The sequence below is a fragment of the Mangifera indica genome, chromosome 16 (genome assembly GCF_011075055.1).
Source record: "Mangifera indica cultivar Alphonso chromosome 16, CATAS_Mindica_2.1, whole genome shotgun sequence".
NCBI lineage: Eukaryota > Viridiplantae > Streptophyta > Magnoliopsida > Sapindales > Anacardiaceae > Mangifera > Mangifera indica.
The window spans coordinates 3,746,409-3,760,835 of record NC_058152.1 but is presented as its reverse complement, the minus strand read 5'-3'; the positions used below and the strand labels follow the sequence as shown (position 1 = coordinate 3,760,835).

The window sequence follows — 14,427 nt, the reverse complement described above, 5'->3', positions numbered from 1 at the left end:
TCTGTGTTTCATGATATCTTGAAAACTTTTTCCCAAATGTTTGGGCAAAATGTTGTTATATTATCATGGAGCCAAGAAAGAAATAACAAAAGAAATACAATACAGGCAATATGTGCTAGCGAAGGGGTTCCATGCATAAGCGTATTTAAATTCTCTTTAATGACATTTCGAAATTAAATTTTTTACTTATTTGATACAGTGATTGTGAGACTAACTACTGTATCTAGAGTTTTATTTATTTGATGTGATTGATTCAATCTAGAAGAGATAGTCCAGTTTAAATGAGGTTATTTGTTACAAGAAAAAAATTTCATTATATTAGAGAAGATTACAAGGCGAAAGAGAGTTTACATTGTAATATCTCTTATTTGTTCTTTGATTTCTTAGCTCACCCTTTTGCAACATGCTTTCTCTCTACATGCTTTGATCCAACTTTTGTTTGCTTGCATGTTACATTACCACAACATTCGAGTAACCCATCTATAGCTTTAGGTCACAACTATACAACAATTTCGACCTTATCATGATTTCGCAAACACAAAGTATGTTAATCTTCATTCAACATAATTCTCCACCTCTTCTATAAGAACCTATGAAGGAAAATCTAAACATTGAATACTAATTAAGTTCAAACAATACTTGAACTTTTTTGATTGTCGACTATGTCTATCTTCTTTATGGAAATATCTCCCATAGCGTACACATCCCGAACAATGTGATACCTAATATTAATATGTTTTGTTGTCTCATGATACATCTAATATTTCACTAAGTGAATTGCACTTCGATTATCACAATAGACAATGATAGAAGTGTACTTAAATGGGCCGTTTGGTTTGGAAAATATTTTATTACTAAAATTAGAGAATTATCTTGAAGATTATTGAGTATAAATTATTATTATGTTTGATAAAATTTGGTAAACTGAGTAAGTATAAATAATTATTGTGTTTGGTTAAGAGTAATAAAAGAATACTAGTATATTATTTTACTTAAATATTTTTAAGTATAATTATTCTAAAATATTTTTTTATGTTATTTGTTATATTAATTGAAAATGAGATTATTTCTACCCTAAAAAAATTAATAAATAAGGATATAGTTAGAATAAAATGAATATTACCTCGATAATTTTTTAATACTTAAGGTGGATGTGGTAATTAGATTGTTATTTATATTACCTGTCACATCACCATTGGTAATAGAATGACATCTAAATCTTTTTTTACTTATAAACCAAACAAAATAAAAGATTGATTGTCAGAATAATCCTTAATGTTGTCTAACCAAATGCACCTAAAATGTTATCTCTCTAAAAAACTTTCGAGCCAAATTTGCTCCTTGAAAGCCTCTACAATGGCCATGTATTATGTTTCTGTGCTAGACTGAGCAATGGTGGAAGAGTCGCCTTCCAACTGACCACCCCACCACCACCACCACCACCACCCCCGACCCATCCCCTTCTTTTGTTAAGATCTTCTACATAGTCCGCAAAACATGTCAAACTATCATTACATTGCATTGCAATACTCCAAACACACAGATGATAGGTTTTGTACATAACATCAACTGCATGATGCTTCTAACTTCATTGGAATACAAAATCTATGACATATGCCGCATATCCTTATTTGTTTTAGGGCATTAGTCTGCTAAAAATATGAAATGAGCTGCACGGGGCAAAGACTTTGGTTCGACAAATTTTATGTCAAGCCCACTCAATACCTTTTCAATGAAATTTTCTAAAGAGAGGTGCAACTTTCTATTAGGTTTTGTCTTTCATAATCTCAATCTCAAGAACTTTTTTAAGAGCTAACATGTCCTTCATGACAAACTAAAAACTCAATTGTTCTTTCACCTTTTATATCTCAATCATGTTAGATCTTGTGACTAACATATCATCCATATATGATAACAAGTGCATACAAGTACTATCTGTAATCCTCTTAAAATATACATAATTATCGTAAGATTAATGGTATGTGTAGCGATGTTGGAGATTAAAAAGTTTCACATCAAATAAAAATAATATAAATTAATAGTATATAAGTGTGATAGATTGAATCTTAACATAACCTAATTAGTTTTATGTAATATGAGTTTTAATCTACACACTTATATACTATTAATTTATATCATTTTTACATGATATTAGATCCAATATATTTCTACATAGTTTCAGAGTTTAAAATCAAACCAAATGGATAGGTACAACCTAGTATCAGAGCCCAAAACTAAACCAAATGGATAAGTACACCCTAAAGTCTTCTTAAATATCAAGTGGTAATGGGCCCACCTCCAAATGGATAAGTAGCCTAATATATTCTTATCTGACATCAGAGTCCAAAACCAAACCAAATGGATAGGCACAAACCTAAAGTGATCCTAGATACCAAGTGGTAATGCGCCCACTATCAAATGGATAAGTATAGTCTATAGTGATCTTAGATATCAAGTGATAACACACTCACCAAACGGTGGGCTAATAATCTATAGTGTTTACACTTGAGAAAGGGTGTTGTAACCTAAACCAAATGGTCAAACAGTGGGTCTAATAACTTATGGTGGTTGCATTCGAAGGAAGGTATTGTAACATAAATCAAACTAAATAGATATGTCTAACAACCTAAAGTGATTCTAGATAGCAATTGGTAATGCACCCCACTAAACGGTGGGGGTAACACCCTAAGGTAGTTGTGTTTAAGGGAAGGTGTTGAAAACTAATGAGTCCCACGTCAAATAAATCATTGTAACTTCAAATCACTGATATACAATTGAAAACATACTTTAATTAAATTTGCTTTACTGCAGAGAAACAGCTCAAGTAAGCAATTAGAATTCACAAACGTTTGCTTTCATCTTCATTAAGAAGTTTAAGCTTTAAAAACTGGCGTCCTCTCGAGAAACTGCAAAATGTTAGGAGATAAAGCGAAAAGTTGCAGCTTTAATCTTTAAAGTGAGGTATTGATGAATTAATTATGATAGAGGGACCATTGCCTTCCAAATTAGAGATTCTGCACGCCCTCTCATCAAACTTTAACAGAATTACCAATTCACAAATTTATGTATAGCCAAACAACTATGACTATTTCCCACCCAAAGTATCCTCTTATGTCAGTTTTCAGCCTTTAACTTTGAAAATCTCATTTACCCACTCATGAGCGGTTAAAATTAACGGAACCCCTTAAAATTTTATTTCTTTTCCCCCTCAAATCCTACAAACTAATCATTTTCCTCATAGGCCAAGTTTTAAAAAATGGCATTCTCCACCACCCCCCCCCCCCTCCCCCCGGGTTTAGTTTTCAAACTTCAATGTCATTATCGGTAGTCTCTCCCTCCAGAAGGTTCCTCTCCCTCCCGCAATCTCTCTTCTCTCAGCTAAATGTTTGATCGACGTTGAATGAAGCTAGGGAGACGAAGAGCTTCATTGGGAATGCGAAGCTCTTCGCCGATCGACAATAACACCAGATTTGATGTCGAAAATTGAAAACTAAATTCTATGGGAGAAATATCATTTTTTTTAAACATAACTTAGGGGGTAAACTTTTAGTTTTTAGGGTTTTTTTGTTTTTGGGGAGAGGGAAGAAGGAGATTAAATTTTAATTTATTTTTAATATTACAAATGAAAGGATAATTTTGTCTTTGAAACTAACAAACTTAATCCCTCATGAGTGAGTGTTTGGAATTCTCACAGTTAAGAAGTGAAAACTTGAGAAAGCAAGATACTTTTAGTGGGAATAAGTCCTTTAGCCTTTACTTATTTTGAAAGCAATTGCCTTTTTAAAAGGCTAGTGGTGTCACATTCAACACTACATATTTAAACATGGCACATTGTTGGGTCGAATAATTGATCAATTATGCAATTGCCTTTTTCCCCTTCTTTTCATACATTGCCGTGGATCTCAAAATTTGTTTGGTGGATGAATTGTGGTTTTCAGCTGTCAAAAACCAAGTAATTAATTAACAGATTGTGGATGTATTGTCAGGAAATCACAACCATTCAATCATGCAACTTGGGTTAATTTTGGGATATTAATTTTTTAGCTAACTTTTTCCCTTTGTATATATACAAACGTAACCACGTTTTTTTTGTTATACATATATAACCCAAAACATAAAAAATCCAAAATACCTGTTGAAATTCAAACTCACCCAGCCAAGACGAACAAAACTCACGGTACAGCCACGTCACTGGCCGTTCGTGGACAGGTCAGGCTGGCCAGTGACTTGGCTGTTGAAATTTTGCTTTTAAATTTGTTTTAGATTTACTTTCTTGCATGCACCAAAGGAAATGTGTAGTGAAAATGTAGAAGCATTGCGAACTCTGTTGTCTCTATGTGACACAAATCCTGACTCCCTTCAGGATACATGGAATGCAGTGTTGGAATGTGTTTCTTGGTTTGAATATATCACGTCAACTCCAACTATTACTACAATTGTTATGCTTGGATCAAATCAGATCTCCAGAAATTTTGTTGTTCAAAGCTTGATTATAATAATATTTAAAAATAAATTTATGCAAACTTGGCAGTCCGGCCAACCCATCCGGCCAAACCCAAAACCCAAAATCTGACGCATTGACATTTTCAAACAAGGGGGAAAGTTAACTAATTTTTCTAGATATTCTTTGGAAAATATTTTATATCTGCAGAAGCTTTCGGTTTGTCTGTTAATATATGAACACCTTCAAGACTTGTGTTACCTTTATCATTGTTTGAAATAGATAACATTTTGAAGCAGAACTTCTTACTGACAGCAGTTTCAATCCTTGTATTGTTTTGCAGGTGGATTTTCTTCGTTATAATCAATGGTGGAACAAAAGATTTGTGTGTGGGTTGAATAAATCTGACCGGTATCAGAATGCTTATAAGGTTTAATTCTGTGTTTTTGTTGTACTGATATTTTGCTACAGTTAGACTCCTACTTTCAACTTGTTTTTTATCGGGTGACTTTTCTTCTTTTAAAGACATAGTCAAAATAAAAAATGATTATATTTGTATAATAAAAAAAAATGACCACATATGTATAAAAGACAAAAAAAAAAAAAGCAAAAATAATTAATATCCCCACTTTTATTTGTGAAAGCTACTTTTCATACTTTAATAATTTTAGAGTGAATAACATGTTCCCACCCAAGTTATACTTTGAAACCCTTTTCTACTTTTAGTTAGGATAAATAACATTTTCCTACTAAAAAAAAAGGGCAAAGGACTATTTCACACCCATTTTTTAGGCCAATCTCAAACTTATAACTACGGGAGATCAAAAACTCTTTTTCCCACCCATAATTAAACTGCCGTCCAATTTTTCAGTTAGGAACAGGGGTAAAATCGTTATTTTATTTTTACAACCTTAAAACTTTAAAATTTCACCATTTCCCCCCTCCAGGTTTTAAAAACTAACAACTAACCTATCCTCAAAGTTTGAAAAGTTTAATTTCACCCCTAAGGTTTGCTTCCTTCTCTGGCCACCACCAATGGCCGATGCATTCGACTGATCTTCCATCTCCGACTATAAAGGACGATGAAGGACAACCTTTCGTTACCCAGATCTGGACGATGAAGCGTCGTCTAGATCTAGAAGAACAGACAAAGGACAATGTTTCATCGTCGCACCTGGACGATGCGACGAGCGACGAAGGATGACGAAGCATCGTATTTCGTCATTTGGGTGGAGAGACGAAGAGAGACCTCTTCGTCACATGGTAGTGCGACGAAGAGATCTTCGTCTCACTGTGCGATGAAGAGACAGAGATCTCTTCGTCGCACCATCGCCGTCACACCAGGAGAAGGAAGAGGTCGGTGATGACGTCAGAAGATGAAGTTGAAGAATGAGGGTGAAACTACTAGTTTTGAAAGTTATGGGGGGCAGCTATATTTTAAAAAATATGAAAACCCTAGGTTTTGGGGTGAAAATGTTAGTTTTCAAAGTTTGAAAACTTTAGGTAAATGTGAAGTGTTAGTTTCTAAAACCTAAGGGGGGTGAAAAGTAATAAACTTTATAACTTTTTAATATAAACAGTAAAATAATGATTTTTCCCCTGTCTCTAACTGAAAAATTAGATGATAATTTGGTCATGAGTGAGAAAAATGGTTTTTGATCTCCCGTGAGTATAAGTTTGAAAATGACCTAAAAAATTGGTGGGAAATAGTCCTTTGCCCAAAAAATAAAGTATAAATAATGTTTTCCCGCTAAAAATTAAACTTTGATAATAAAATAATAGTTTAAAGAGTTAAATTATCATTTTTTCTATACTATTTAATTTTTCGAAATTATCATAAATTAACAAAAATTAAAGTTAGTCTTATAAATATTTAAATTATATAAAAATCCACTTAATTTTCTTTTTACTCTCATCATTTCTTCATCTCCTTTTATAGATAGGGATATTTTTCTCATAAAATCATATATTAAGGTGTAACTTGTAATATTTGAAAGTATCATAGGTCTTTGTGAAATTTTTTTAGAGGGTTAATAGAAATTTTTAAAAATTTTTTTAGAGGGCTATTATGATTTTTTTAAAAGTTTGGGGGTCTTTTGAAAATTTTTAAAATATTATTTGTTCTCCAATAATTTCAAGAACGACAGTTTTACACCCCAAGAATTGAATAAAATGCAATAGTGTTTTAAAGGGTTGAATTGTCTCGTTTAAAACCTTTGGATTTGATAAAAGTTTGTTGTTTTTACTTTTGAAATTAATAATCAAATTACTATATTACCCTTAAGTAGTTATTTTTTTAACAGAATTTGAGTTTGAGTAGAAAATATTATTTATGCAAACAAAGGGTGGAAAGCGTTTTGTAGACCAAACCTTGGGTTGGGAAGAAATGTTATTTACTCATAATTTTTTATCTATATCATAAAAGGAGGTATCAATCTCAATTGCTTTTATCTTAAACTATTTATTTGAGCAATTGTATTTTAAGCTGTAATGCAACATTCCACATATTGCAAATCACTAAAACTTCCTTTTAACCCCCCATATTATCATAACACACTTTGAATATATAGATATGTATACATCTGATATATTATTATATGATTAAATAATTTTGAACTAAAGATAAAATAATACCACTTCATATAATGACACATCATATACGTATTCATTTATAAGTAATACTATACGTACTTACTTTAGGTACATAAATGTATACACACTTATACGTAGTATCTCATGATTGGGTATTATTTAATTTTTAATTTAATATCACCGAATCACATGATGACACATATAAATGTGTATATATTTATATATCTAAAATAGGTATACATAATTTTATTATTGAGTTATATATTTAAATGAATATTCTTATTATATTATTTAAACAATAAAACTATGTGTACTCACTTTAGATACACAAATATGTACATACTTATATATATTGTTATGTGATTGAGTGATTTTGAATTAAAGATAAAGTTATACCAATTCATATAATGACACATCATATACGTATTCATTTATGAGTAATACTATGTGTACTTATTTTGGATACACAAATATGTATACACTTATACGTGTTATCACATTATTGGGTATTATTTTATTTTTAATTCAAAATCACTGAATCACATGATGATACATATAAGTGTATATATATTTATATATCTAAAATAGGTACACATAATTTTATTATTGATTTATATATTTAAATGAATATTCTTATTATATTATTTAAACAATAAAACTATGTGTACTCATTTTGAATTATATGAATATGTATATACTTATATATATTATTATGTGATTGAGTGATATTAAATTAAAGAAAATACAATACCTAATTATGTGACGACATATATAAATGTGTATATATTTATATACAAAAAAAAAAAGTAAATATATTACTTTTATTTAAAAGGAATATGGTAGAGGCACCCTATGCTTTATACTGATTCATTTTTATTATTCTATAAACTCTTCAAAATAGTAGTTTTTTTATTTCTTCTTTTTAGATATTAAAGCAACAATGATTTGTCTCTTAATCATCTTTCTCTGCTAATATCCTTTTTTTTTTTTGCCCTTTTCAAAAGAAATAGTTAATCAATTAATAAAGCAACCTAGACACGAAATTTTTTCTCTCTAAAAGAAAAATTACTATGGTAAAAATTTTGATTTGACTTGTTAAGCATTGAAAGATTTGTAAAAATGTTTTGTTTTAATAAATATAATTGAATATGTTTGGAAAAAATATAAAAAAATAATACATAATTTAATTTTAAGAGTTTTTTTGTATACAAAATTGGGTCTACAATATAATTATAATAAAACTATATATTTTTGTATACATAATTGGGTCTATAATATAATTAAAAAAATAGAAATTAATTTACGGAGATAATTGATATTTAAAAAATAGGCCACATATTTTATTGAAGAATGAATAAATATATATGCAATGTTTTCAATTTATAGACTCGACATAACAAACTTTCCTAAAAGACGCCCACCACTTGCATAAAATTCTATCAGAATAAACACTCAGTACTTACAAAATTCTACTAGAATAAAAGTCAAATACTCTTTTATTTGACATCTTACTCTTGACTTAGCTATAACTCAAAAATAATAAAAATATAAGAGTAATTTAGTAATATTGAACAATGATAACGTGTAAGTTGCACTAATTTGTAATATTTCCCCTTTAATACATACTTACCATCAACAACTCAAAGAACAACTCTGAAATTTTCAAATTTAGCATTTGTTAAAGCTTTTGTAAACATATTTGCAATTTGATTATTGGTAGGAACTATTTTCAACTCAATTTATTGATTCAACACTTTCTTTTGAACAAAGTGGTGATGAACTTTAATAGATTTTGTTTGCCATGAAAAATTAGATTTGAAGTAAGTCTAATTGCACTCTCAATGTCATAATAAATTTGTACCACATAATCAACTTTACAAAAAAAATCATTCATCAAAACACCTTAACTAAATGCATTATTGTGTAACCATTGTTGTTGCCATATATTCGGTTTTAGTGTTGGAAAGAGCAATAGTAGATTGCTCCTTGCTACACTATGAAACAACAATTGAACTAGTACTGAAATAATACCCTGAAGTTGAATGATGAAAAATTGCATCACTTGCCCAATCTACATTAATAAATCTTCTCAACAAGAAATTGTTGTCTTTCTTATACAAAAGACTATGTGCACGAGAACTTTTTACATAACATAAGATTCTTTTTGCAGCATCTAAATGAGGAGCTCTTGGACTTTACATAAACTGAGAGATAACACCAATTGAGTATGCGATATCTAGTATTGTGATAGTTAAATAAATTAAACTACCAACAAGTTAGTCAAAACCTTCTTACATCCTTTAACAAAATTCCCTTTCTCTTTCTTCAACTTGAGATAAGAGTCTATAGGAGTAGTCATTTCCTTCAATTCCCCTATGCCAAAACACTCTAAAAGACTCTGACCATATCTTCTTTGAGATATAAAATATTTTTGATCTAATTTCTCCACTTCTAGGATAAGGAAACATTCAATCTCATTCAAAATTTTCATTTCAAACCAAATGAATAAATTAGATTGCAACTGAGAAATTTGATCTTCATTATCTCCCGTAATTATCATGTCATCCAAATATAATAAAACTAGCAAACACGTTTTTAATTATAATTTTACAAATAAACTAGAATCTGAATTAGAAACTTTAAATCCACAAACAATAAAGTACTAAACAACTTTACCTTACTAGGCATGTGGTGGTTGTTTGAGACCATACAATTTTTAATCAACATACATGATGGGGAAATTGCTCAGAGATGAAACCTTGGGTTTGTTCCATAAATACTTCATGATCTAGCTCACCGTAACAAAATGTGTTCTTCACGTCAAGTTTCCATAACTCCCAACTTGTAAAGGTAACAAGTGAAAAAATTGCTCTCACAATTACTTATTTTGCCACTAGATTAAAGGTCTTCTCATAATCTAATCCATAGCTTTGAGAGAAACTGTACGTAATTAGATGAGCTTTATGTCTATCAATTGTGTCATCTAATTTTTTATTTAGTCGATAGATTCATTTGCAAGTGACTAACTTGCAATATTCTAGTTTTGGCACAAGCTCCCAAGTCTCATTTTTCTTCAAAGCTTCAATTTCTTCTTACATTGTTGCTTTCAATTCTTGACAACCCTTAGCTTCTTTATAATATGCAGGTTCCTCATCATTAGAAGTTCTAGTAAAGAAATCTATCAGAAAAAAAAGTTCTTTCACCATCTTTTGAACTTGAAGCATTCAATCTTAGGGCTAGGGATTCATTAATTCTTGTAGAATCATTATTAAAAGATGCATGTGAATTAGTTTTGAGGGAATAGCTCTAAATTGCATTGATCATCATCATAAGTTGTATTAATACAATCAAATTTTGAGCCGAAAACCAAGAGGGCGATAGGGTGAAAGATATTAATGATGTTAAATACACAAGACAAAAGGGAGGAAAGGTGGATGCATGAACGGTAGAGCTTACGTGACATGACAAGACGTAGCATGACCTGACAATGTAATATGACATGATGATATAGAGACATGTGCATGTAGATGACATGAACGGTAAAGCTTACATGGCGTGGCAAAACATAGCATGACCTAGCAAGGTGATATAACATGATGATGTGGAGACATGAGCATGTGAAATTCCTAAATTATGTGAGACAATTTTAGTTAAATTTTAATTCAAGTTTTTAATAGTTTTTGAGTAATGTAATTAAAGTCAATTTCCTAACATAATGGGGTTAATTATTAAGTTTTTAAAGAGTTCTATTTTAATTTAAGAAATAAATAGTTTTTATAATTATTTTTTTAGGAAATCTCGATTTAATTACATATCTATTAATATTATTTTCTAAAATCATAGTTTTTTATAATAAATTTTTCTAATCTAGTTTGGTAAATAAGTTGATACAAAGATATGAATTGTGTCAATAAAATTCAGTTGAATTTACCAAAAAAATCCATTACTTTTATCAATTGACCGATATCAACCCAATGTCTTTGTGAACGATATTATAACCCTAACTATACTTGTCCGCGTATAAACAGTATACAGCTCTAGAAGAACAGAAGGAGCGTTGAACTCAATAACAAAACAGTATTTCAAGATTCTTTCTTTAAACAATTGGGTTTGTTCTTTAACACTTTATTTCCATCTTTACCTTTTCTGTTAATGCCAAAGCTGTAAAGCGCGTTAATTAAGGCCAGTCCTCTCAGCCTTAAAGCCTCAACTGTCGGTTTGGTAATGTTTTATATTCTTCAGAGAAGCTTCTACTGAGCTCGCACTTGCCGATTTTATCATAATTCCCCTCCCTATACATCCCAGTTCTTTTACATCGTTTGATTTCTTCATCACAAGGCAACGCAATTTTATTCTTCTTTTCTGAGTTATAGTTTTAATTTTTTAACAGAGAAAATCAAAGAATGAGTTACTACGATCATCAGCAGCAGCCTCCGGTTGGGGTACCTCCTCCTCAAGGTATGTATTTTTTTAAGCCATACAAGATCCGGATGCAGAAAAATCTGATTTTTTGAAAAAAAAAAATTGTAGGGTACCCACCAAAAGATGCATACCCTCCACCAGGGTACCCAGTTCAAGGCTATCCTCCGCAGGGGGCTTATCCTCCTCAGTACGTTCAGCAGCAGCCTCCTCGCCGGCAAGAAACTGGTTTTCTTGAAGGATGGTATGTTTATCCTCTCTCTCTTATATCCGACCATAATTTATTTTCATAAGCCAAGCTATAGGATTCTCTCTTGTTTAGGAATGAAAATCTCTTTTGAAATGGGAAGATCAATATGATACGATCAGTAAAGTTCAGATTTTGTCAATGAAAATGGCCTTGAATGTGTAATGTTGGGTAGGGTTACGCTTTTCCCTATAATAAAGTTGCATTGACAAAATAAAAAACTGAGAATGGTCCTTAATGGGGGAGAGTTTATCAAAAAGTTAGGTTGAAAAAATTGCCTTGAACAAAGGCCAAATACTTAATCCATCCCACCTAACGGTTGGTGTAATTTTATTTTTTGTTAAAATTTTCTTATAAATAACAACATTATTTAGTTGAAAATATTTAAAAAACTAAAAATTTTTCATAATTTTTCTCTGTTAATTTAAAAAATTAATAATTTTTCTATTCAAAATTTGAAACTTTTTCCTCTTTAGGGTTTGCTTTTTTCTCTTTTACTTATTTGGTAGCTGAAGCTAGTCAATCACCGTACCAATGCTTTCTCCCAACTCTCAAAAGAGGACAAATCATCGACTAATCAAAAATTGACTGATGATTTGTCAGTATAAATTTGTGTGATGTACATATCTATACAAATTTATACAAATAACTTATACAAACAAATTAAGACAATAATTTGTATTTAAGTAATATAATTATTTTTTTTTTATTTTAAAATTATCTAATCAAATATTGTTATTTTAATTTGTATAATAAAATTTATATAATCTATTTATATATTACAATTGTAAGAATTCGGGCTTCACATTTTGGGAAAACTTGACCTCTTTGGAGAAGAGGCTTAGTTAAAATATTTTTTCTTGAAATGACAAATGGTTTTGCATGTGCAGTTTAGCGGCGCTGTGCTGCTGTTGCCTTCTCGACGCTTGCTTTTGATCTGAGGAGAAGCTTCACCGTCTCTGTTATATGTTTATAGCAAATTATCTTCCTGTTTTAGATGAGAATAATAACACCGAGTTTGTATTAATTACAACTTAATTAAAATAATAAAATTATATGAACTATTTTAGATATATAAATATATATATACTTATATATATTATAATATGATTAAATAATTTTAAATTATAAACGGGTATTATATTTTATCGCATGTGATTCCTTTTGGCCCTCATATGATATTGTGCTCAATGAACACTTTATCCCATTATCTAATTGACAAATTATTGATGGGAATCTCATCCGCGGATTTTTTTAACAATAAAATTGTACGCTCAATTTTTACATATAACTTTATACATAAATAATAATATATTATTATATGATTAAATATTATTTTTCCTTAACTTTTATTAATCTAATTATATAATATAAAATTATCTATATAATATTATTACTTTTTTTCGAATTGATGAAATCAGTGTTGTATCGCTTGAAATTTTGGGCATCAGCCCAACATGACTCTTTTAATCTGGGCCATAATTTGCACCCAAGTTAATGATTTGTATTTACATTCTCATGATAATCTAAATTTATCCACTTTTTCTCCTCAAAAACTTGTTAATTAATTTAGAGTAATTTAAATTTTCTTAGAAGGTTTGGCCTTAAAATTTTTTTCTACCCTTAATTGACATAAATAAGTAAATAACATTTTTCTACTCAAATTCTTAGTAAAAACATATATTATTCACTTTTAATTCGTGTTTCCGTTTAATTTACATATTAAACACGTCGATCTGAATTTTTGAATCTAAAATGTATTAAACAAGTGTTTTATATATTTCCCGTATTAAACATATATTTTCACCTTTTTAAACGTTTTCCCTTTTTTATGAAAATTTTAAAGTACGAAAAATGTCTTTTATATTTTTAATTAATTACCGTAATACCATAATTATATAAAACAAAAAACTCAATTTTTGGTTATCTAAATCTTTAACGCATATTTTACATTTTCATAATTTTAAAAAAAAATAATGTAAAATAATGTAAAAAAATAACATTTTCTCACCCATGGTTCAGCTTATAAAATGTTCCATCTCTTTTCTCATCGAAAATCAAATTATATTTAAAAAAAGACTAATAGCGTAATTGCATAAAGGCAAAATAGTAATTTTACTATTTATTAATTTTGAAAAAACAAAAAAAAAATTTCTAACAAACTCAAACGTTTTAAATATAGAATTTTAATCCTTAGAAAACTTCTTATATAATTTAGATATTCAAGAATTTATTTTAATTTTTGTTATTTTAAAATTATATGATTATTTTAATAAATATAATAATAAGGATAAAATGGTAGTTTCAATTTCTAATATTGTTGCTTCATTAACGAGTTTAATTTTGAGTGAGAAAGGGTTATTCATTTATGCTTGATTTTGGGTTTACTTAATAAATACGGGAACAGAAAAAAAAGAGCACGAAAATTATACGAATATAATATGACAAATGATAAAAATATGTTTGTAAATAAAGAGTCATAAAATTCGAATACAAAAAATATATGGAACATATATATATGGGCTTAGTAAGAAATATCGTCAATAATATGTTTTTAAAAATATGACAATATCAATAATAATTTTAACACTTTTTATAGATATTCTAGTTAAAATTAATATAATAATTCAAATATAAAGTATTTAATTAACTATTAAACAAAATATAATATAATATATAATCAAGATTTAATCATCATAAAAAATAATATTTCATGAATTTTTTATCA

At 29.3% G+C, this 14,427-nt stretch overlaps 1 protein-coding gene across 1 annotated transcript; it reads left to right on the top strand.

Annotated features, from left to right (window-relative positions):
- Window positions 1–11,100: 11,100 nt before the first annotated feature.
- Window positions 11,101–12,772, top strand: LOC123198834 (cysteine-rich and transmembrane domain-containing protein WIH1). Its single transcript, XM_044613621.1, has 4 exons — window positions 11,101–11,254; window positions 11,424–11,491; window positions 11,564–11,696; window positions 12,590–12,772. The coding sequence occupies exons 2-4, from the start codon at window positions 11,437–11,439 to the stop codon at window positions 12,633–12,635; spliced, it is 234 nt and encodes a 77-aa protein (XP_044469556.1). The 5' UTR covers window positions 11,101–11,254; window positions 11,424–11,436; the 3' UTR covers window positions 12,636–12,772.
- Window positions 12,773–14,427: the final 1,655 nt, after the last annotated feature.

Excerpts from the sequence above, each read along its gene's own strand:
- LOC123198834 (XM_044613621.1), top strand. The coding sequence starts at position 11,437 with ATGAGTTACTACGATCATCAGCAGCAGCCTCCGGTTGGGGTACCTCCT. Across the intron at positions 11,492-11,563 it reads TGGGGTACCTCCTCCTCAAG|GGTACCCACCAAAAGATGCA; the intron begins GTATGTATTTTT and ends AAAAAATTGTAG. Across the intron at positions 11,697-12,589 it reads ACTGGTTTTCTTGAAGGATG|TTTAGCGGCGCTGTGCTGCT; the intron begins GTATGTTTATCC and ends TTGCATGTGCAG.